This window comes from Alosa pseudoharengus, unplaced genomic scaffold (genome assembly GCF_046254945.1).
Source record: "Alosa pseudoharengus isolate Yale_2024_CS ecotype anadromous, Long Island Sound unplaced genomic scaffold, YU_APseudo_1.1 YU_APseudo_1.1_scf_24, whole genome shotgun sequence".
NCBI classification, from domain to species: Eukaryota; Metazoa; Chordata; class Actinopteri; order Clupeiformes; family Clupeidae; genus Alosa; species Alosa pseudoharengus.
Window position 1 is genome coordinate 9,634,805 of NW_027468689.1, and position 25,048 is coordinate 9,659,852.

The 25,048-nt window shown below is 41.9% G+C and overlaps 2 protein-coding genes across 2 annotated transcripts in view; both read left to right on the forward strand.

Annotated features, from left to right (window-relative positions):
* The first annotated feature begins 169 nt into the window (after positions 1-169).
* On the forward strand, positions 170-12,670 carry slc25a1b (slc25a1 solute carrier family 25 member 1b). The gene is made up of 9 exons (XM_076303073.1): positions 170-705; positions 4,508-4,615; positions 5,758-5,857; positions 7,082-7,220; positions 8,057-8,141; positions 8,545-8,649; positions 8,935-9,050; positions 9,444-9,517; positions 10,132-12,670. Exons 1-9 carry the CDS (start codon positions 594-596, stop codon positions 10,244-10,246), a joined length of 954 nt encoding a protein of 317 aa, XP_076159188.1. The 5' UTR covers positions 170-593; the 3' UTR covers positions 10,247-12,670.
* Positions 12,671-12,892: 222 nt separating this feature from the next.
* pi4kaa (phosphatidylinositol 4-kinase, catalytic, alpha a) overlaps positions 12,893-25,048 on the forward strand; it is a 50,812-nt gene continuing 38,656 nt past the window's right edge. Inside the window, exons 1-12 of the mRNA XM_076303074.1 lie at positions 12,893-13,073; positions 16,328-16,444; positions 16,787-16,880; positions 17,912-18,000; positions 20,037-20,109; positions 20,723-20,985; positions 21,886-21,955; positions 22,602-22,813; positions 23,237-23,333; positions 23,966-24,157; positions 24,529-24,629; positions 24,928-25,048. The exon at positions 24,928-25,048 is cut by the window's right edge and continues 9 nt beyond it. Of these exons, the coding sequence (XP_076159189.1) occupies positions 12,975-13,073; positions 16,328-16,444; positions 16,787-16,880; positions 17,912-18,000; positions 20,037-20,109; positions 20,723-20,985; positions 21,886-21,955; positions 22,602-22,813; positions 23,237-23,333; positions 23,966-24,157; positions 24,529-24,629; positions 24,928-25,048 (1,528 nt within the window). The 5' untranslated portion in view covers positions 12,893-12,974. The remainder of the gene's footprint in view (positions 13,074-16,327; positions 16,445-16,786; positions 16,881-17,911; positions 18,001-20,036; positions 20,110-20,722; positions 20,986-21,885; positions 21,956-22,601; positions 22,814-23,236; positions 23,334-23,965; positions 24,158-24,528; positions 24,630-24,927) is intronic.

Below are 25,048 nucleotides of genomic sequence, written 5' to 3' on the forward strand. Positions count from 1 at the left end.
GCTACCTGGGCCGAGACGCAATCAACGGATGAAGGAAGATATCCCATATCAGCACAGTAATTCTTAATTCTACAGTAGGCTAAGTAGTGGATTAATGAGGTCAGAACATGTTTGTTCTGTGTCAGATAGTTAACCGATGGTTATGTGTAGTTTGTGGGAGAGGCTACCAGTTAAGCTACGTTAATCAGAAAACAATTGCTTGCAACAGTCATTGAATCTGAAAAGAGGGTGCTCTCATTGTTCTGAATGGCCGGTCCACCTTAAACGGCATGTTATTGTGTGAAAATATGGCGCTACGTGGAGTTGACAAAATCAGCCGCCCCGCCCCAAAAATGTTGTGGTACTAGCCTACCATACAACCGATGGCAGCAGGGAAACTTTGGTGCTGTCAAGATACCACGCAATAGTGATCCGAAAATCTTCTTTGAAAGTCCAATGATCAGGGTTTCCTGGTGTTTGTCCTGTTACGCGCGCAGTAAGATCGATCAGCAGAGAATAATAGGACGAAGCAGACAAGAACAATTCATGCATTGACTTGTATATTCCCCTATTGCACTTTATAACGAGAGGTTTCTGGTGAGTTAGTTTTAATCATGTCCGAACAACGAACATTTGTAAGCCCTTTCCACAGACCGCACTGCTTGGCTGCTGCAGCCCCAGCTGGGAAGGCAAAGCTAACCCATCCAGGCAAGGCTATTTTAGCTGGTAAGTGATTCTAGTTCTTTCGTGTTTTGTTATTCTGTTGATGCCACCCTTAATAGTAACATGGATCTTGCTCTTCAAAACAGAGAAGCCTATTCGATTAGCCAGATTAATTCTTTGTAACAACTTGCACGACACAGGCAGCGTTAACATTCGAGACGAATAATGTTCAGGATTCTGGTCATCGAAGATGTGCTTGCCAAACATAAATTGGTGTCTGTTTATTCATTCACTTTGTTCAGGGGAACACATGCCTAGTTTCTTTTTTTAAAACTATATATAGAATACAATATTGTTCACGGTTAGACTTCCAATATCTTGTTTTAGCGTCACTTAATAGCGATTCAGTATGTTCTAAAGAGGCTGGTAACACATGTGGTGCTATGTTCCTGGCAGGGATTTCAAAACTCTCGTTCTCCACCTGAGGCCAGGCAAGTATGGATGCTTATGGCATGTGGTGTGTGTTCGGTTGACTGTCATTGAGGATTCTCTTAACAACTTGTACAGACTTCCTCGCAACTGCTAGGAACTTAAATGGGACTTGATGGTGACTGAAATATAAAGTGGACAAGGTGGTTTGTTGTTAACCCTGGACATGTAATGGAAATGGCATGCCACTAAAATCCCTGTAAGATTCAGGCCATTTTTATGCGTTTAGAAATTGTATGTGGGATACATTGAAGTTAACATGTCTACTCCAGCAGGGATTCCCAGTCGGTTCTAGTCAGGCCAAACACAACAGCCCTTTTCATCCCTAATTAAAGCCAGCATGGATCGACCTAAGGTCTCTTCCCTAAGCCAGTGGAGTGAAATTAATGCATTTTGAAAAGGCTGTGTAATGACACCAGAACTTAGCACAGTGAGAAATGACTAGGTACCAATTAATAATTTCCTTCAAGTGAGACTGACTTTAAAATGCACATTTGTGCGCTGTATTTACGTTTCCTTAGGAGAAAATGATGTGACTCAGAGACTAGTGATAGGCAGAGCACCATGTAATAGTTTCTGTGTGGAGCATATTGGTCAGTCAAGTTCCTATACGTGTACTTTTACCTCAATGACACAACATTCCAGAACATTTCACCCAGACGGAAAGGCCATCTGAACCCTTTTTGGACAGACACATACCACACTACACTGTGTGTTGTTTAACACAGAACACAGCCAAAAAAATAGTGTTGTCTAATTTTCAAACAACAATGTTGCAGGCTAGCTACAGCATGTCCTGTGGTGACTCAGCAGAAATGCTCCACATTTTCTTGCTGAGCAGGTCCATGTGATCATTGATTGTGATATGTTCCCTAGATGATTTTACAGGCTGCGGCTGGAATGAGACCAACTTCTCTTACAAACATCACCTAATTAAATTGAATTATGGATCCATAAGAAAACATTCCCCATCAAGTTGGAGATGATGTTGTTTTAGTTGTGTCCATCAGATATGGAGAAAAGCTTGCTTTGTTGCTTGCTCAGTCACAGCCTTTTCCTTTGTGCAAACAGTGGGGTGTCATATTAGCTGACCTAGCCAATAGCCTTTGGTCTTTTACTTTTGTCAGCAGTACCTTTGGAAAGCCGATCAAGAGACATACTGTTTTGTCTTTGGTGTAATCTTTTATTCAGCCTTTAAGCTCTCCAGGAAAAATATGCTGGAATGGAATGTTTGCTAGAGTGAACTTCTTTTAAGAAAACCCAACACACACACACACAAACACACACACACACACACACACACACACACACACACACACACACACACACACACCAAACATGTATAAAGTTGTATATAATCTGAAGGAAGTTGTATATAATCTGAAGGAATTTCACAGTCCAACAAACAGTCCCTTCAGCTATTGTCCTATTTCTGTTTTTTGAGAGGCACTGCGCTGATTTTGACAGATGCATGAAAAAAGTTGGCCAGAGCTGATCACCTCTGAAGTATTATGTTCAGAGTCATTGCTGTGCATGGACTGGGAAGTTTGCTTTGTGGGAGTTGGTGAATTTGAAACTGATCACCTTTGTTACGGGCAGCTCAGTAAATGCAACATGAAATGGAGACGGACAACAGAGAGTTGACAAAAAGTCAAAGATTTCAATGAATAACTATTCGGGTTCAAATCTAGGGGTAAATCATGAAAGTCACTCACAGAAGAGCATGGTGCGCTCAGGTGTGGTGGGAATGCAAGCCTCTCTGAAGGCGAACACATGGCCTTTCCATCCACATCTTGCCAGGTTCTGCCCCTGCACCACCACCCAAAGGCACCGCTACTGCAAGGCCAGTGTGGGTACAGAGGGCGTAGCACCTTATCTCATATTTATAAATACACACATTTTAAAGGCACACTATGCAGTTTTTTTTAGCTTAATGTGCAAGTTTTTTAGCTTAATTTAACAGCTTCAGAGTCATTGGAATGGTTATATGACTTTTTTCGGGTTGAATGGTGGCCGTCTCGCTTCCCCCTAGCGCCTGTGAGCAGAAAAACCACCCTTGCAACTGTGAGCCAGCGGACCGACGGCCTCAGTGTCAGGAAGTATAACGAGTGTAACGAATTGCTTTACTGCATTCAAATACACATACACGCCAGGCACCGGCTAGAAAAAGGTAGCGATGGAGTTTCTCAGACATTCGTCATGACCGAGCCAGCGAAAAAGAAGCAAAAACCGAGAAAACAGTAAGGAATATGCCAATACTGCATAGTTTACCTTTAATAAATAATGTAAAGAGAGATAGAGAGAGATACAATAAAGTTAAGCATTTTCAAATACCTATGGTTACATTATGGTGTTAGCCTCTTAGCTAATTCACTTATCTTGTCTTCTTATAGTGTGTCCATTTACTTTCCCTGCACACACTGTTATTTGTCAAACAAGCACTTTATTCTAGCTGTTTACATAATGATTACTCCTCCATAGTTGGTCTTGCATGTGCCTGAAAGGCCTCTGTGTGTTTCTCAGACTGACATTCTCTCCCTACTGAAACCCATGAAAACTAACGGTTTGCCACCCTGTCTCTAATGTATGCACGTTGTGTGCCAAGCACGTACTAAGAATTTGTTTGTGTATTTTTGACCACTGTGCTAGCTTGCATGCATGTGTGTGTGTGTCAGTGTGTGTGTGTGTGTGTGTGTGTGTGTGTGTGAGATCAGATGAGTAGACTACTGGAGTGTGTCTGTCTTGGGGACTCGGGTTTGTTAGGCCTACAGTTTAAAGGAGGAGGACACCACCCCTCCCGCTTTGGAGCTGTATCAAGGGGAGTATGCAGTGGGCAGAAGCCTTATCAAGCCAATCACAGGGCTCCTTTCTGTTTGCTGTTCAACTGCAGATGTGCACGGGTTGTGGTTTTAAGGAGGCGATTGCTCACGCTGACACCCTATGCTAGCAGAGTCGGGGCATCTCACCACCTGATGTGGGTGTGTGCAAATTGCAGTGAGAGTGTGGCCAAAAAGAGTGATTACAAATGGCACGCATGTGTGTGACAGATAAACAAATCGATAACCTTATTATCCTAAATGCTGTCATCCACAAAGTCCTGGCAACCACAGCTAACCACAGCTAAACACAACTATCATTTGTTAGTTGTGTGTATAAAACAGCTTGTTTCTCTTTTTAACAGACACCTAACCACCTAACGTAAAATGTTTTATATTTCAGTTAACCCATATAGAGTTTGATTGATGAGGTGTAGATCTCAACATGAGTATTGTGTGAGTGTGAATTTCTCTCTCTCTCTCTCTCTCTCTCTCTCTCTCTCTCTCTCTCCCTCTCTCTCTCTCCCTCTCTCTCTCTCTCGCTCTCTCTCTCTCTCTAGGTGGGATTGCTGGAGGCATTGAAATCTGTATCACTTTCCCCACTGAGTATGTGAAGACGCAGCTACAGTTAGACGAGAAAGCCAATCCACCACGTTACAAAGGCATCGGTGGGTTTCAAATGCTCCTGTCCACGCTTACATTTTGTTCTTACTTCCCTCTGCTCATTGACCAAGGAAGCCACGCTCTGTCTCTGTATTTCAGCATTTGCATACAGTGGGAATCCAGTAATGCATTTGATAACGATATGCTAATAATGCATTAATATACTTGTGATGACGTGATATAGCATGCTGCCCGCCTGAGGAAGTGATTGATGTTAAAGGTCAAAGTATAATCTCAAGGTTCAACATGCTAGCACTTGATGTTCCCCACCACCAATGGAAGCCTTTCTCCATATCTCACTTACTCCCCAGTCTTTATCAGTGTGCTCACAGTCAATGGACTTTGAATGGTGGACCCTCGTCACAATAACCTGTTTGAGGACCGTCCGGTTGCACCAGTTGCTCTGCAGTGGTGTTCAGTTGTCACGTCCAGTTACATATCTACTCCATGAATGGGTGAAGAACAAAGATGTTTTCTCAACAAAAAGTCAAAAGAAAATTAGAACTAGCAACCATTAAAAAGTCCTCTTTTTTGAGGGTGTTACAAAGCCATATGCATGGAAAGCTCTGCAGTTAAGCATTGACCAAATCCTAGGCTGCAAATACACAAATAATTGACCACGAAACAGTTAATGATCTGATGTCAAATTCCCGCAAAGAGCCTCTTACATCTAGACTGACATTTACTGTAGTAATTTAGACTTTGAACTTACAACTGAGATGCACACAGTGGTGGTTCAAGGAAAATACATTGAAAGCAAAGCTTTTATATTTACAGTAATTTCCTGTGAATTAGCCACATTGTAAAACCGCAGGACAAAATCATGTATTAACTGCACCCGTGTGTATTAACTGCAAAGTCAAATAGCCCAATGAATCAGAATAAAAGCACATTTTGCAAAATCAATGTAAAAACCTTGTTAATAGTCAGGAAATTAATAGTGTTTGAGTGTCAGGGAGGGAAGAAGTCCTCTGGGTTCGAAACACCAGGGATCACATAGACTTATTAACAGAATCTGTTGTCAATCCCTTCTCTGTTCTATCTGTCTGTCTATCTGTTTCTCTCTCTTTCTTTTTTTCTCTCTCCCTCTCTATCTCTCTCTTTATCTCTCCCTCTCTTTCTTTCTTTCTATCTCTCTCTCTCTCAGCGGACTGTGTGAGGCAGACGGTTCAGGGTCATGGGGTCGGAGGCCTGTACAGGGGCCTCAGCTCGCTGTTGTATGGGTCCATCCCGAAAGCAGCTGTCCGGTAGGAACAACCTGTCTGCCACCCTGGACCACTGCACATAAAATGATATGAAATCATTTATGACATCCTATTTCAGATGGAAAAGGGTTTTTGGAAACAGACCCACCAAAGAGTCATAAGGTCAAAAGTCAAGCTTAGTTGAGAAGTTTGCTGACTTTTGTAAAAAAAAAAAAAACAATTTCTGTGTATTTTTGCAGCATTCAGAGAAGACATTTTGTTTCCATTTACAGTAGTCCACAGCAAAGTATTGCATAAGACACCTTTAATCACTGGGATTCGTAGTCTCCCATAGTTTTTATGTTGTAGTTTTCTTATCAGCTGGGTCACAGGGGTCCCTCAACATGTGAGCCAGAGATAATGCCCTTGTCATGTGCACTGCATGTGCATTTGTCCAGACAGAATGTGGTCTCTCTTGCCGCTATGCCTTAGCCATTTTTAAATGAAAATGAGAACGTGAAAATAAAAAGTGATTGATATTGGGTGGAGGGTGAGGGATGAACAGTGAACATTATGCTGTGGGGATAAAGGGGAGTTTTGCCCCTTACATGTTTGCTTTTGCATGTTTCCGCTTTGAAGGACATGATATCTAAACTTTCCTTATTGAGAACTATCTTTCAATGTAGTTACAGTAATTTCCATATTAATACCATATTACTGTGTATTAACCTCATATCTGAATAAATTATGCAAGATCAATGTATAAACCTTGGCTAATAGTTGGGAAATTACAGTAAGCTAATTACATGTTCACACTAAGAATGTGTCATGCAGAATGCAGTGATTAATGTCATATTTAGCAAGTGTGGTCTGCTTATTTACATTTCCCAATGCAAGTAGGCCTCTTAAAAACCTTCAGAGATAAATTCTTTGCTATAACGTATGAAGTAGGCAAACCAGTCTTTCCTCAACACAGTGATGTTTATCACTGGCAGTTGCAAAGTTATTGTGGCTTGTTGAAGTAGCTAATTAGTTTGCAGCTATAAATACCATACTTAATAATAGTAATTTAAAAGTCATTAAAAAGCCATTTGTTGTGCTTCGGAGATACTAAATCATGGAAGAGTGTTGTGAATTGACATTCCTCCCTAGTTTTGGGGGTGATTTAATTTTGAATGAAAGGGGGGGGGGAGCTAGTACACACAGTCACTAATGCATGCAATTATGGTGTAGTACACAGTCACTAATGCATGCAATTATGGTGTGTCTTCTTGTTTTCTTCCCTAGGTTCGGGGTGTTTGAGTTCCTCAGTAATAAAATGCGGGATGAGTCTGGCAAGCTGGACAGCATGAGAGGTCTCCTCTGTGGCCTGGGGGCGGGGGTGGCAGAGGCTGTGGTAGTGGTTTGCCCGATGGAGACTGTGAAGGTCAGTAAATTAAACATCAGCGGAAGACATCAATCTACTTGCTTGGGGGGGATATATGTGCAGTCTAGAAGGTGTAGGGTGATTTTGTTTACCTGATAATTGAGAGCAATTTGCTTAGCAATGAACTCTTTGCTACTCTCCCCTAATGCAAGACCGCATAGTGAGCAATGGCAGTCATATCTCATCCTAGACAGAGCGCTGTTGCGGTTGTTGCTATCTTGTGGGGGGATGGGTGACCAACCACCCTCCAGCGTAGACTCTCTCAGGGCCAGTCAAGAAGGAGAAGTGTTGTGTCAGCACAAGGGCCAGAGCCTATTTGATCAGTCTCTTGTCAGTCCTGTGAGTGATCGTTGTTACTAATGGGCTCAAGGGAGATGAGTTACATTGCATGGGTAGCAATATGTACCGAGGTGGGAACACTGAAGAAACAGAAGCCAACAATTCCTAATTAAATGCAGTCTGGAAGTATAAAAGGCCCATGTTATGGTGTATTTACACTGTTTATACCCTGGCCCCTTTTAGCTCTGATGAGCTCAGTCAGTGGCAGTGTACATTTCAGTGGCAGAATGCTCCACCCTCCAGAGGTTACTTATCTCATCTGAGTTTTGAATTGCATCTAATTTCTCAGCAACTCATTGGCAAGTTAATATCATTCCCAGGAACTATCTTCTGATACGTGATTAATCATTGACTCTCTCTGGTGTGATCCTAAATGATTTCCTTGTATTCCAGAGAATATATTTTTTATATTGAACCAGAATATTATCCCAGACCTTCCATCTCTACCAAGGAAGCAGACATGTATTTTGGATTTTTTTGTGTCGTTCTGACTGCAGGTAAAGTTCATTCATGATCAGACGTCAGGAAACCCAAAGTACAGAGGCTTCTTCCACGGGGTCAGGGAAATCGTTAAAACTCAAGGTAAGACCTTACAGATTTGACATGCTAGTGCTGTCCTCTAGTGGAGTCCTGAAACAAGTCCACACATCATGTTGCATGAATTAGGTTGGAATATGGACTGTCATTAACATAAGCACCCAGTTAATTTAATGAACACTGCAATAAAATTACTAATTCACATTAGTACATTCACATGAGCAGCATGTGATGGGAACTTTTGCCATGTGACAGTCTTAACCCTCTCTGATCCTAGTAAATTTTCAGACCTAAATTTAGAACAAGATTACTGTTGAATTGGTCACTCAAATACACCAGCTTCTTTAGATGTGTAGCGCTTTTCATTGGTATTTGATACATCCATAAATGCTAACCTCATATCTATTTGTGCTTACAGTATTATGAAAATATTTTTTTTATGTCTTAGGTCTTAAAGGAACATATCAAGGGCTGACTGCAACTGTACTGAAACAGGGATCCAATCAGGCTATTCGATTCTATGTAATGACTGCGCTAAGGAACTGGTACAAAGGTACAGCTGAAATGTTCATAAATGCACATATAATATGTGAATTGCATGAGGCTCAGCTGGTGTGAAAAGGCATGTGTGAGTGTGAGACTGTGAGTGGTTGAGAGTTGATGAAGCTATCAGAGCTAATGAAGCTTGTTAATTAATGCCTCGCTGTCCTCCCTTTGATCCCTGTGGAGCTCGTAAGTAATTAGCTCCCAGTGTTGTAATATAATCTGCTCCAAAACACCCCAGTCAACAGTGAGTAAACAAGGCAACCTTTCCTTTCTCTGACCCGTTTCAAAACAGGTGACGATCCCAACAAGACCATGAACCCTCTGATTACCGGGGCTTTTGGTGCTATAGCGGGAGCAACCAGTGTGTTTGGCAACACGCCACTGGACGTCATCAAAACCAGGCTGCAGGTTTGTGGCGAGACCAGCAATTAGCAATAAGAGGAGCCCCAATCGAAACAGATCATATAACATGTTGTTGCATTCTATAATACTATATGTTAATGTGATGTCTGATATGGTTCATATTGTATATGATAATTGTAAAGGTGCTGAACCCTATTTATATTATGTGCAATTTCTGGTGCAGCTGGAAGGATGGTTATGAGTGTGGCAGACAGCTTACTTGAATTATGTAAAGATAAGTTATCCTTAGTTTTTTTCGGACCCTGAGTGAAATAGACAAAAAGTCAAACAATGGTGTCTTTGCATCTGTAGGTATACCATGGTGACTACTGCATACCTAAGAAAAAATCCTGCTATGTCTCATATTTTTTCATGTCTTTGTGTCTGTCCGGTGTTTAGGGTCTGGAGGCACATAAGTACAAGAGCACCTTAGACTGCGCCATCAAGATCATGAAGCACGAAGGACCTGCAGCGTAAGTGTCTATAGTGCACAGGCACATCACACCCAGAAATAAACACAACAAATACACACACCGGAGGGGTATTCCAAGTACATGGTTTAGTGGCAAACCTGGGTAAGTTAATTCAGAGTAAGTGGGAAACCTCCTACAACAAGAGCCCTATGGCATTGTTTTGTTAGGAGAATGAAGCCATACAGCTCTTCTATTAGGAGGTTTACCACTTACTCTGAGTTAACTTAACCAGGTTTGTCACTAAACCACATACTTGGAATACCCCCCTGTGCAGTTTTACTGTTCACAACTAGACAAAAGCACAGACATGTAGATGTAACGGATGCCAGCTAGCTTAGCTGTGCTTGTGGAACGTTGGTAAACCTCACTCCCCGACGCCTCAAGAGTTCTGCTGGCATGCGAGCCCGCCAGCGGGTTCGAGCCCGGGCGTGTGCAGGGCTGAATCGCGCAGGTTCAACACAACGCAGGTTACATAGACAAATACATGCAGACTAGACACAAACACACTCAGTATGTCCCTGAGTGATTGGTCATGTCTCCCTGAGTATGCTGATCATAAAATGATTATCAATCATTTGATCATATCAATCTATCATTGTCCATTTTTCTGGTAGGTTCTACAAGGGGACTATCCCGCGTCTGGGCCGAGTGTGCATGGATGTGGCCATCGTGTTCATCATTTACGAGGAGGTGGTCAAGGTTCTTAACAAAGTCTGGAAGACAGAGTGAGGCCGGCTCGGCTGAACGTGATTGGCTGAGCAAGTTGTCTGATTAGCCTGTCAGGGACAGTGGTGGCTGAGGCCTTATATTACTTATGAGACTTTGCTGGAGTCCTGTTTACCATCTCTCAGGCTGCAATATTGTGTACTTCCCTAAGGAACACTTTTCCCAATCGAATGTGATAACAGACCTACAGAGTATACTTGAAACGGAAAAGCTAATAAATGTTTAGTGTAGGTCTCTATTCAGAGCACATTTTAAAACTGTAATATATGTAAGACAGATGTAGATTTTAGAAGGCGATGTGGTAAATGTGGCAAATGCTGGGAGCGACTAAAGACTAAGCCTTTATCAGTATATTGTTGCTAATTATGTATTGCTAAAACTCTTGACAAATTATATTTTAATCAGAAATGTATTTCTTTAAAAAAAAAATGAAAGTATGATTTTTTTGTTCATGGAATTTTATCCATTGTATGTATAGTAATTTGAATTACCTTCATTTTGATGCTGACAGAAGTAGTGACAGCCAAAGATATGCTCAGCTGCATAACTCCTTAAATATAGATCAGGGGTTCAACATTTCCTCCAAAACACTGGTAAAACCTCTTAGTTAGACGTTCCTGGACAGAATACACAAATGGTTGAAGTGCCTGCATGTATATGCATACAGCATAAGTTAATGTTTCATGTGCCCACAGATTTTTTTTTTCATTATTATTATTATTTTAATATTTTTGTATAGGTGTTTCATCTGGTAAAGATCCATGCAAAGTATCGGAGCTCTCATGAAATACTTAGAACAAAAAATTCCTTTTAGTGCCTCAAAGCAGAGCAAAACTGTTCCTTAGGCAAGACCTTGTTAGTTTCTCATTCCTTCATAGTTCTCATTCCTTCATAGTAACACATCCTTGTCCCCAAAACTACAGTAGACTAGAAGCCTATGTTTCGGTAGCTTCATTTAACTCACTTTTTTTACGCAACAGCAGCCTCCAACATGTCGTTTTGGGTGTATGGGCTCATCACTGTTGCATTTTTTGCCATTTTATTTAGACAGAGTTGGATTTCTCAATTTCAGCTGGAAATTTTCATTCTTCGAATTTGAAGTTAATGCTTTGCACTTCTGATTGGCTGGGCCCACCTAGACCCTTTATGTGGCTATGCACCCACCCAAAAAGGTACACCTTGAAGATGTTTGAAAATGGACCCGTTTGTATCTACAGAATTTGAATTTGTTCAAGAGACCCTTGCAAAAGAACCAAAGCTTTCAGTCTTTAAAAATAGATGTATACACAAGATTGTCTCATGGTAGGAGCACTTACCAGCAGTACGTTCATTCTTGGGGTGCCTAATTGAATCCCCATTCTCGCTTTCCTTACGAGTCTTTCATGCAGTTCCCTTTTTTTTAGAGCCAATTTATGTTTTGCAGTATTGTGAAAATTAGTCATGATTCACAAACCCACAACGCCTTAATATTCGCAAAACTAGTGTCAGCTGTCAGCACTGAGGCATTTTCCTCCTACCTCAAGACGTCCATAATAGACATGTCCATGTTAAATAAACGTGAACGTGGATTAGGAGTGCAGCAAAACGATTACCTGGTACCATGGTGCACTGAGTTAATCGGTTTCAAAGCCTCAACCGTATGTCTTCGCTCATTTAATGCAGGCCTACAGTATATTGAAATGCATGCATTTTGTTGGTCATTTCGTTATACTGGAGATAATTATTATATGCAAAGTGCTGACATTGACTAACAGCTACATGTGATGTTTTTTGCTTTCACACTGTATTGGACCACCAGAGCTACAACACAACAGGTGTTACATTTTGTTGCATCGTCCAGAGCTTTTTTTTTATCCATGTGTCTTCATGTCTGAATGTATTTCTTTTTATTCATTTTTTCTGTTAAGTACATTTTACAGATTGTTAATAGGTAAAGACTTCTGTTATGGTACGACAAATCAGTGTCATATGCATTTTGTTGTCTACTACATTTTGTTGTCTTTGTACTTTGCATCTACTCTGCACAACGACAAAGTTGAATCTAATCTAATCAAAAATGTCAATACCATAAGGGCAAGCTTTGTTGGTTTCACTTGTTACAGACCCACATAAGTGGAATGCTAACAAACCTGTTTGCCAATACCCTTGTTGCTCTTAAACTTAAAAAAAAAAACTGAACTGGAATGTTTTCCCAAAGAGAAATATGCTCATGAACATCTTTGAAAGTCATTACTCCTGCTATGTTGTTTAATATAGGCATATAGGAATTATGTCTTAATGTGATCCTTAATCAATGCACACCTTAAAATCTTCACTGTCAGTTAATGCATACATGTGTGTATAATGTCATTCTTTCTGAGTGCAGATCGCCATGTCATGTGCCTTCAATATTTTCATTCTCATTGCCAATAAACACCGAAATGATTGGGGGGAAAACGAGTCTACCGTTTGCTTAATGTTTTGATATTCATCCGTTCTATTTTGTTCTCTGAATTTTGTCTAATCAGTGTAGACTATTCAACGACAACTTCTTTGAACAAACACAAAAAACACAACCTCCATTTAGGCCTAGGTTAATTTGTGATCGCTTTTCCATGACCTTTTAATGTTCTGTATGGACTTCTAAACTTGCCGTACTGAAAGGTTCCACTAGTTTTGTCCTCATAGATGTCCACTTCTGTAAGATGTAGCTAGTCAGTGTCCAGAACCCGCGGCTTTCTAAAATACAATCATGTCGGCGAAAGGAGGTGGATCAAAAGGATTTTATTTTAATACAGTGCTATCTCTGGCACGGTCTTTGGCTGCTAATCGACCAGCTCCGATTGAAAAGGTGAGCATCTGTCAACGTAAACTATCCTGGTGCGTTTTAGCCAACTAGCTAATAGGAAGGGTAGCTTCCTATACGAGTTATGTTATGATGCAGCTAGGTCAACGTTAGCTTGCTAACCTTAGCTAAACAGTTGGTTTTATTCACTAACAGAGTCAACGCAACATTTTCTTTCTCTCAAATATCGCACAACCTTTGATGCGGTAAAATATGGTTGCTATTTGATGAAAGCATGCTAATCGGGCGTATTATTAGGGATGATGTTAACGTTAGCTAACTAGGAAGAGGAAGGATATCCCTCAGTAGCCAGGCCGACCTGTTTGCCAGCAATAGTAAGATTTGACATGACCGTGTGAATGGCTTGACAGGGTATTTGATAGCCTACTAATGACGGTATGTTTATGGAAGTCTACTCTCGGACGCTGTTGTGGTGTGGTGGTTAGTGTTTGCTAAGTGAACTAGAATATATCCTACGGAGTTGACATTCCATTTCCTAGCACTGTTTAATGTCTCGTTGAAACGCCCCCTTCTATAGCAGGTGATGTGCTGTCACTTTTTGTCAATCAAGATCAATAAAATGTTGCTGTAAAGCTTAAAGCCCCAATTTCGCGTCTGTATAATAGTCCAGTGTGTGGTGTATTAATTATCCGATAACGTTATAACCTTTATGTAAGTCAGGTATCAATTAACGATAAACTGCTTTTGTCAGTGTGGCTCTGCAAATCCTTTGGGGATAATGCTAGGTGCTAGTGCTGGCCTGTCCATCCACTAACGTTAGTTTGACGACCTCTACCAGTTATGCTATGTGCTTCTGTGTTGGCTGCATGTTATGAGCAGGGTTATTTTCGGTTGCCGACTGACTGAATTTAGGGGTATTCTATATAATCAGGCTGATTTTCTCGCGAATTAGTTTAATTGATTTGCATTTGTTCATCGGCGGTTGCTGTCTGCTGCACTGTTAAGTCTTGCTAAGGGGTAACGTTATGAATTGTTGCAAATCTATTTTCTCCATGGGGCAGCGATGAGGGATTGTGGTAGTAGTAAGCCTAAGCACTGCTGAGATATTTCTTTCTGCTCATAGCAGCTACTCCTTATCAGCCTAATTTGGGATGCCCGATTCAGTATGTTTATGTCTGTATTAATCCCGTCAAACATTACTCAGGACCAAAGTACTGCACCTCTTAGAAACAATCACTTTTGTCTATTTTTTATTTATTTTTGACATCGAACTGAAAACATTTGGCAAAACCTGATGTGCATGAAGTACAAATTCACTCTATTTATGGTTATGGTTATGGTTATGGTTATGGATTTAGCAGACGCCTTTGTCCAAAGCGACATATAAATACAAAACAACATAATAATATTTAAAAATGAACAGGGAACAGATTATAATCTAGGTCAAATATAGTAAGGAGAATAGTTGTAGTACACAATAATATCAATTCAATCAATAGCCTAATAAAAAAGCAATGTAAAAAAGGGGAAAGGCAATAATAAAAACAATAATGTCAATTCAATCAATAATATAAAACAATAACATGCTAAGACTACATTAAGGAGAATATCAATAATAAACAATAATGTCAAATTAATTAACAGCCCAATTAAAATAAAACAACATTATATAAACCATAACACATAAGCGCTTAAACAACTAAGTATATGTTGAATAGGAATGTCTTTAGACCCCTCTTAAACGACCCAAAACTACCACAGGAACGGAGACCACTGGGCAGTTCATTCCACCAACATGGAACCACTGAAGAAAAGAGTCTGGAATTAGACCCAGTTTTTATGACTGGTCGACACAACATACGCTCACCAGAAGACCGCAGTGGGCGGTTGGGGATGTAAGGCTTGATTATTGAATTAAAATAACTAGGAGCAGATCTAGTTAGTGTCCTATAGGCCAAAGTGAGAGATTTAAATTTAATTCTGGCTACTATAGGGAGCCAATGGAGAGTAACTAGGAGAGGAGTTACATGTGTCCTCTTTGGCTGATTGAAGACCAGGCGTGCTCCAGCATTTTGAATCAGCTGTAATGATCTTGTTACACAAGCGGGTAAGCCAGCTAACAGTGAATTACAATAGTCCAGCTTAGAGATGACCATGGTCTGAACAAGAAGTTGTGTGGAATCTTGTGTCAGATAAGGTCTGATCTTCCTAATGTTGTAAAGCATAAACCGGCATGATTTTGCAATAGAAGCTATATGCTCAGAGAAGTTAAGTCGGTCATCAATTACAACGCCCAAGTTTCGTGCCGATCTAGTTGGGGTCAGTGAAGTTGAGTCAAGCTGGATGTTAATCTGTTGGGGAATAGCTGTTTTAGCTGGAAACACCAAAAACTCTGTTTTTGAGAGATTAAGCTGAAGGTGCCGATCTTTCATCCAGGCTGAAATATCCTTAAGGCATGCAGAAATCCGGTGGGAAACACTAGAGTCATCAGGTGGGAAAGACAGGTAAAGTTGAGTGTCGTCTGCATAACAGTGATGGTCAAATCCATGGGAGCGAATAGTATCACCTAAGGAAGTGGTGTAAATAGAGAAAAGCAAGGGTCCTAATACTGATCCCTGAGGCACACCTGTGGTGAGGGCATGAGACTTAGATACTTGTCCCTGCCAAGACACGTTGAAAGAACGCCCTTTAAGGTAAGATTCAAACCAGTCAAGAGCTTTTCCAGAAATTCCCAGTTCAGATAGTATAGATAGGAGAATGTCATGGTTAACAGTATCAAAGGCTGCAGATAAATCTAGTAGAATTAATACTGATACTGATTTATGTTATTTATATAGGGCTTAGTGAGTGCAATACATATGAGGACTGGTCAAGACAGGCTTGTAATATTTAACAGGCTTGTAATATGCATACAAGGTTTCTGACCATTGAGCTTGTTTGCAAAAAAACACCAACAACACAAATGGGAATTGAGATAAGTTTGTGGGTACGCCTATAGATTACAGTGCCATGCTATCAGGAGCCAGAGCAAAGCTAACATGAAGAGGCGGCTGCCTACAGCAAAAGCACAAAGAAGTGAAAACATTGGTATGCTTATCAAAGAGGCTACAACATAGGCTACGCCTGTGTGGTAATTCAGCATTGATCTATGGGACATAAATCCGCCTCAGCAGCCACTGTGTCATTTTGCTACCCTTGGGATTTAAGCTTTGTGTGTGTGTGTGTGTGTGTGTGTGTATGTATGTGTTTGCCCTCCCTTAAATTGTGCATACAGTAATACGTGTGTGTGTGTGTTACAGGTTCAGAAACTGCAATGCATGTGCCCAGTGGATGTTCGTGGGGTGTATCAGCTGGACGAGAGGAGAAGGGATGCGGTCATCGCGCTGGGGGTGTTCCTGGTGGAGTCGGAACTACAGGTGCTTGTCTGATGAGATGCGGGGGTTGTTAAATAACCCTCTAACTGACCAACTCTTGCTCTGACATGAAAGATTCATTTACAGAACTGTCTGTATCCACTCGGCACACGTTCCACAGCACCATATTCATAATACTTTTGACCTTAGAGCTCAGTTGAATAGTATTAACAGCAGTAGTTGTAGATCAGTTAAGACAAGGCTATAGAAAGGGAGAAGAGAATGGGGTTAGTTTTCAAGATGGATGACCTAATAGCTCATGTCTGCCTGGACACTCTGGTAGACCTGAGTTCCTGATTTTAAAACAACAATTTAAATGGTGGTTTGTGGCTTTTTCCTCCACAGCACAAAGAGACAATCGTTCCGTACCTCCTGGGTTTGCTGAGGGGACTACCAAGGGTGCAATGGATTGAAGAGAACTCTGAGAGGAAGGGAAGGGGTAATGAGATCCATTTTTTTTCTATTCATATATTCTAGGCAGTTGTTTTGTTAAGAGAGAGTGATGGTCTTCCTGACCAAAGTGGGAAGTTTGCAAGCTATGCCATCACATGACATCTGCTCTGAGCATGTGTTTATGTTTATCTTTATATGTGGCAGCTGCTTTTGTCCAAAGTGATTTACAGTATATGCCATCACAGGGCACACAGACATTGTATAATATATTGGTTTGCTTACAATGTGTTATATAAAAGACACGCTTTTGCTTTTTTGTTTGTGTATTATGCGTGAGATTATTCTTTAGTCATTTTATTCTGTTCTATTCTATAATCATTGTCATATTGGTAGTTTGGTACATCACTGTGAAATTGAATATCTTACTATTTTGTTTGTAAGGGGTGATATATTTATTCATAATTTATGATGAGAAATATTGATGTGTGTATGCTTTTGAGCTTATGTTTTAGGGTTGTAAAGGTACATATATTCGTACTGAACTGGTTCGCGTTTCCCAAAACCATAGTTGCTAACTAAGTAAGCAACTTTGTTGGTTGCAATGCAATTTTTCCATTGCCAACCAACTAAGTTGCTAACAGGTTAGCAACTATGGTTTTGGGAAACGCACCCCTGTTTAGGTACAGGATGTTGGATTCAATCAGAGAATGTCTAATAGGTTCAATGTAGATTGCGTACTGAATGTACCAAATGTAGTCTTTAACAGTAATCAACAGTAGGCTTTTTTGCTTGCGGACCATGTTTCCAATTTGAGTTTCCACACAGACATATTAAGTGGCGGATTTGACACCTTTTCGAAATACTTTTCCCGTTGCGTATCAGCAATTTTGTCAGGGAATTTGAGGAAATTTTAGTAGTACCTACAGACTTACTGTACCGAAAATGAACCGAATCATGACTTCAAAACCAAGATACACACTGAACCGTTATTTTTGTGTACCATTACACCCCTATTTTGAGCACATGATTTCTTCCCATGTGTAAGACTGACTTTGTGTGTGTGTCGGTCTGCATCAGATACCCTCCCAGGGGCAGAGAACTTCTGCTTCTGCCTGGTCACCCTGCTGTCAGATGTGGCTCAACAGGATGAGGCTCTGAGATCACAGGTTAGTCAGTGTGTGTGTGTGTGTGTGTGTTTTAATTTGTATGTTAAAAGAGCCATCTCCTTACGCCATCCTTACACCGAAAGACTTTGGAAAAGATTTTTGGAAGACTAAACTCAGACCCTCTCACATTTAAAGGAATTATCCGGAGTAAAATGCACTTTAGATCGATTTCCGGATGATTGGGGGTACATACGTTGAGTTGACATCAAAATTATGTCATTCGGATGTGTTTTGAGAAAGTTCGATTGTACCGTTTTCAGTCACAACTCGTAGCCTGGAAGTGAGCGGGGCATTTCAATTGCGCCGCTACAAAACGCTATTTCTATACCTCTTCTACAGTTCCAAACAACATAACACTTACGTGGTAGTGAGTAGAGGGTCCCTAAAGCCAAACCGAAGTATCCCGAGGTCTTTATGTGGTCGAATAGAGAGTCCAGAATGAATTTCATCAAGCCAGTACCTTTACAGAAATGTTGCCATCTTTGCCGCCACTTTGAGGGGAAAGTCCGTAGGAGTCTTATTGCTGAGTGTGTTGTAACACGCTCTGGAAATTCACATTTTGTCGCCGTTTAAAAAAAAAAAAAAAAACATAGTCCAGTATTTCTTTCGAAATTGAAATGAAGTTGTATGGACTTAAAACGGCGACGAAATTGTGAATTTCCAGAGCGTGTTACACAGCAATAACACTCCTACGGACTTTCCCCTCAAGGTGGCGTCAAAGATGGCAACATTCCCGGAAAGGTACTGGCTTGATGAAATTCATTCTGGACTCTCTATTCGACCACATAAAGACCTCGGGATACTTCGGTTTGGCTTTAGGGACCCTCTACTCACTACCACGTAAGTGTTATGTTGTTTGGAACTGTAGAAGAGGTATAGAAATAGCGTTTTGTAGCGGCGCAATTGAAATGCCCCGCTCACTTCCAGGCTACGAGTTGTGACTGAAAACGGTACAATCAAACTTTCTCAAAACACATCCGAATGACATAATTTTGATGTCAACTCAACGTGTGTACCCCCAATCATCCGGAAATCGATCTAAAGTGCATTTTACTCCGGATAATTCCTTTAAGTCACAGTGTAGTCACAGGCTAGTCTCAGCCTAGGTTTTGGCAACGATTAAGGATCTTGCAGGGTCACTATTTACACGACTACAACTAGAAATTTAAGAAAGAAAATGATTTCCCATCATGCACTAGATATCGGATAGGATAGGAACTCAAACTCATGATAGCCTACCCATATCAAAGTCATTTTCTGCAGCATTGTTTCATGTGTGACATCCCTAACCGATATAGAGTTGTTCTTTCACGTGGAATAGCCGACTAAGCATTTATGATAAACAAAATAACAAATAATCATATAAGGTACAGCTGTCGTCTACTTTACCCCTTGCTGTTTGGTGAGAAAGGTCACTTGTTTTTTAATCACTATTTGCATGAGCCACGACTAAAAGACTTGCGATAATATAAAACATGTTTGATATTGTCGTAACGTCAAGTCTAGAAAAAGGCGCCGCGACTCGAGTAAAACTCCCATGATTTCATTCCGACTCCGTCCTTGTTGACTGTGAAATCACTCGAAAATTGTATGATGTAAGGCTGGCATTACTTTCAATAACTTATTTTGTTCTTTCTACAATTGAATGATGATGATGAATAAAAAGTGATTTTAGAGACATTAATAATGTTAATGCTGTGGACATGTCTACATTGTGTTTGTGTCTATATTTGTGTGGGTGCAGATTTTAGAGGCAGTGATGAACCTGCTGTGGACATGTCTACATTGTGTTTGTGTCTATGTTTGTGTGGGTGCAGATTTTAGAGGCAGTGATGAACCTGCTGTGGACATGTCTACATTGTGTTTGTGTCTATATTTGTGTGGGTGCAGATTTTAGAGGCAGTGATGAACCTGCTGTGGACATGTCTACATTGTGTTTGTGTCTATGTTTATGTGGGTGCAGATTTTAGAGGCAGTGATGAACCTGCTGTGGACATGTCTACATTGTGTTTGTGTCTATATTTGTGTGGGTGCAGATTTTAGAGGCAGTGATGAACCTGATGCAGGTACTGCAGGAGGCGTGCCAGAACCCAGAGGCTCAGGATAAAGGTGTGGACACCGCACACACAAACACACATACTAGCGCACACACACACACACACACACACACACACACACACACACACACACACCCACTGCATTCCTCTCAACTGCACAGAGGGCTTTTACAATACCATGACGTAGCGCAATCATTTGTGTGGCTAACCATGATGACACAAATCTCACCAGGACAGGAATTTCTTTACAAATGAATATTATTATTGTGTTTTGTTAGTATTAAGGTATGGTAATATTGCTCAAAAATGTAATTGTTAGAGTGTGTTGCTTTTTAGGAGAATTGTAATGTACTGTTATCAGAGGGATGTAAAACTTTAGCCTCTTTTAAATTGTTGAAGCAATGCAAGAGAGTGACCATTTAGCACACAGCTTGGCATTTCAAGCCAATTCAAGTCAGGTTTATTTATAAAACACTTAAAAAAAAAACAACAGTTGACTATACTGTCAAAACATCAGGATCTGATAGACAAACAAGTAATGATAGATAGATAGATAGATAGATAGATACTTTATTGATCCTCAAGGGGAAATTCAAGATTCAATTGTTCAAATGATCAGACAATTCAAAAGAGTTTATGTGAAAACTCCCTCCGTGCTCCTCCAGAGAACCTGTGTAGGTACACCGTGCCGTCCCTGCTGGGTGTGGTGAGGGCGTTCGGTCGCTACAGCAACACGGACGAGCCGCTCCTGTCCAAGCTGTTCCCGCGGGTGTGCCCACAGCCGCTGCTCCTGGGCGAGGACCTGGAGGCGGCACGCCGGCGCTCCTTCCACGACTTCCGCTCCATCCTGCCCAGCTCGCTGCTGACCGCCTGCCAGAGCGACACCATGCGCCGCAAGGCCAGCGGCAGCTCCAGCGTCTCACAGCAGGTGAGGAACTGCGGGCTGCAGTGCCGGTGTACGCCACCAGGGGGCAAATGTCTTCAGCAATTGCAGTATTACAATGGCTCAATCTCAGCGTCTCCCCTTACACATTTTGATGCGTGTTCCTGGCAACCTCGTGGCAGCTTAGGACTGTCCCACTGCGAAATTGTCAAGTGCTTGAGGGCTCACTGGCACGCTTTCTGAGCCCTTTCCCTAAATCGACTAAAAACATTTTACTCAAATGAATTGTCTACACAATTCATTGCGTTGTGGCGAGAAACACAGGGTCCCCCAAAGGGAGGCTAGAAGCTTAAAAAAAACGTCTAAACAACTGCCATATAACGGAAACGTTTGGGCAACAGGTTTTTTTGTGTTGTCAATTTAATGACAGGTTGTCCCATTCCTGTTATTAGCGTTCTGAACCCTTACACCCTCGCAAAGGTCATTCACAGATGTCAGTTAAGTATGTGAGGCTTCAGGGCTTAGACCTTAGGGGGAACATTGAGAGAATGCAGATGAATGGAATATAATAGAGTAGAATAGAATAGAGTAGAATAGAGTAGAATAGAGTAGAACAGAATAGAGCAAAAAATAGGAACGTAATGGTCCCATGAACACACAGTTAACTCTCACACCAACCTTATTTTGTGCCTTTTATTCACGTTTGTTCAAAGATCTAGTAAGTATAAGCTTTTTTCCACTCCCCACTTCGATGCAGCTCCATAGGTTTCCATTCAATCAATCCAAACGGTCATCCTCCCCCTAAAAGAGAGCGTGTGCACAGCAGTTCCATGATGTGCCGGTTGTACATATAGAATAGAATAGAATAGAATAGAACAGAATAGAATTTGTATTGTCCATTCACATGGAACTTCATCTCTGCCCTGTGTGTCTGTGTGATTGCAGGCCAGTCCAGAGCGCGGAGCGCCTCTGCCCCCCAGCTCCCCCGCTGACCCCTCGGCCCAGTACTTTGAAGGTGAGCGTGCGTGTGCCGCCTGGCGCTCCTGCTGGGCCATCCAACCCCCTCATTACACAACCAACACTTCAGAACTACACCTTTAAGGCTGACCACACATCCACAAAGGCTCTTTTAAAGAAATAACTCTGAAAATGAGAAAGCCACAGCTGTTTTTCATATATTTCATAATAGTGATATCTTCATTATTGACTGTGAAATTTAGTCATTGCTTTTAAAGTAAAAGATAGATTACACATTCCAGCCATTATGACCCCTGAATTGAATGTTACTGTCCAGTGTCCACAGGCAAAACAGTGACCAAAGTCTAAACTTTTTACGTCTGATTGTTTCTTTGTATTGCATTTCCCTGATTTCTCATGTTTTTTCCCCTTCCTAATCCTTTTCCCCAATGTCTATGGTATTTTTCCTCCTATTCCTTCAACTGTACTCCTCTCCCTGATCTCTATGGTGTTTCCCCACCTAATCCTTCACCTGTACTCTCCCTGATCTCTATGGTGTTTCCCCTCCTAATCCTTCACCTATACTCTCCCTGATCTCTATGGTGTTTCCCCTCCTAATCCTTCACCTGTACTCTCCCTGATCTCTATGGTGTTTCCCCTCCTAATCCTTCACCTGCTCTCCTCTCCTCTCCTGCGTCCCTCAGGCTCCTACCTGCCTGACGGCAGCGCTGTGGATCCAGACTACTACTTCTCCACCATCAGCTCCAGCTTCTCCGTGTCGCCGCTCTTCACCGGCTCTGGGCGGGAGTTCAGCGTCCCTCTGGAGGTCCTCCGGAGACTGCTGGCCATGGTGGAGCAGTTTGTGGCCGAGTCCTTCCTCAAGACACTGGACGCCACGCTCGCCGAGGTCTTGGAGGTGTGTGGGAATGATTAGGGGGAGAGCACTCACACTCACACTCATACTCACACTCACACTCACACTCACACACTCGCACTCACACTCACACTCACACTCACACTCACACTCACACTCACACTCACACTCACACTCATACTCTCACACTCTCACACTCACACTCAGACATACGCCAAGCTAGCAGAAGTGTGTAGGAAAATACCTGTAGATAGATACAGTAGATAGACTTTATTCAATAATACACCATACAGAGATCTGCTTTTCATTGTGTCCTCAAAGGGGGGAGAGTGAAGGGGGGAGGGGACTGTACAGACTAAAGAGACAATCTGAACACTTGCTGAGAAAGATTCTTGTTTTAGTCTGCTGAAATACATAATAGTCCTTGTTTTAACTTGATTTAATTATTGTTGTATGTTGTTCCAGATGAATCCAGGCATTCATCTGTACTACAAAACCTTCAGTGATCCACTTTATGTGGCCATATTTAAGATGCTAAGGGACACGCTCTACTACATGAAAGGTATGAACGACATCAAATGTACTCAGTACATTAGGTGTTTCCTTTAATGATTATCTGACCACATGTGAAATACAATCTGTTGCATTTGAATGGGATGGTTCAGTTTTTAATTACTTATGACTTTCTTAAAGGTTGTATCAGCAATTTCAGGCCCAAAAAAGGCCCAAACATAAATGATCACATTCATCCAGTCTTTCCTAACGATCCGCTAGCTGTCTGCCTCATAAGCAGGCCGTCAAAAAAAGTGTCTCTGTCTGTAGACACCCTAGGCTCCGAGATCTGTACACAAAAACAATTGCTACCAACAAGGGCTGGCAACCCACTCAAAAGCAAAATAAAGTGTTTCAACCAATAACCGACGAGATGCGCGTTTAGGAGAGTTTAATTGCACGGGAGGCGGGGGAGGGAGTAGCGAACTAGCTCTCTGTTTTGTTTGAACATCAACAGAAGTGACGTATCCCCGCTATCGCTGAAACAACCTTTAAATATTACACATCATTTGATCATTGCAAGATACATCTTGCAACCGTCATAAGTTTCTCACTATCTCTGTCCTCGCTCTCGTTCCACCTGTACTGATTGCGTATCATTCTCTCTCTCTGTCCCCCCCCTCCCTCTGTGGCGGTGGTCAGACCTGCCGACGGCGTTTGTGAAGGAGGTGCACGACTTTGTGCTGGAGCAGTTCAGCAGCAGCCAGTCGGAGCTGCAGCGCATCCTTCACGACGTGGAGTACCTGCACAGCGAGCTCAGCCCGCTCAAGCTGCGCTGCCAGGCCAACGCCGCCTGCGTCGACCTCATGGTGTGGGCCGTCACCGAGGAGCAAGGTCAGAGGGCGCGCACACACACACACACACACACACACACACAGACACACACACACACACACAGACACACGCACACAAACAGCCACACAGACACACGCACACACACACACAGACACGCACACGCACACAGACAGACAAACACAGATACGCACACACACAGACATGCACACGCAAACACACACACACACAGACAGACACAGACAGATACACACACACGCACGCACACACACACATACACACACACAGACATACACACACACACACACACAGACACACACACACACACACACACACATGTTCTCCAGACCTGTTGACTGATATTATGGCGCTCCGCCACTTATACTTTCCTCTCTCTCCTGCCTTGTCCCCAGGAGCTGAGAACCTGTGCACCAAGCTGTCGGAGAAACTGCAGTCCAAGACGTCCAGTAAAGTCATCATCGCTCACATGCCCCTTCTCATCTGCTGCCTACAGGTGAGACCGGCTCTCTCTCTGGTGGACGAGTCAACAGCACGCACAAACATTCGGATCAGTCCAGTGTAAAGCCAAGCATCTGTTTCAGTGGTGGTTGACTTATTATCATGATCTTGTATGTTATTATCTGTTATTATCATGATCTTGTATGTTATTGTACATCATTTGATATTCTATGGTTGTTGCCATGACTATGATCTAATATTGATGTAGTATTGTAAATGTCATTTGTTTACTTTGCTTACGGCACGTTAAGGTTTCTTTGAGTGAAAAGCATTTGCTGTGTTGATTTGCACAGGGTCTGGGTCGCTTGTGCGAGCGCTTCCCAGTGGTGGCCCACTCCGTCACCACTTCTCTTAGGGACTTCCTAGTGGTCCCCTCTCCAGTGCTGGTCAAGCTCTACAAGTACCACAGCCAGT

Coding starts and splice junctions, on each gene's coding strand:
- slc25a1b (XM_076303073.1), top strand. CDS start 594: ATGTCCGAACAACGAACATTTGTAAGCCCTTTCCACAGACCGCACTGC. Junction 5,858..7,081: donor ATCCCGAAAGCAGCTGTCCG/GTAGGAACAACC, acceptor TTTCTTCCCTAG/GTTCGGGGTGTTTGAGTTCC. Junction 8,142..8,544: donor GGAAATCGTTAAAACTCAAG/GTAAGACCTTAC, acceptor TTTATGTCTTAG/GTCTTAAAGGAACATATCAA.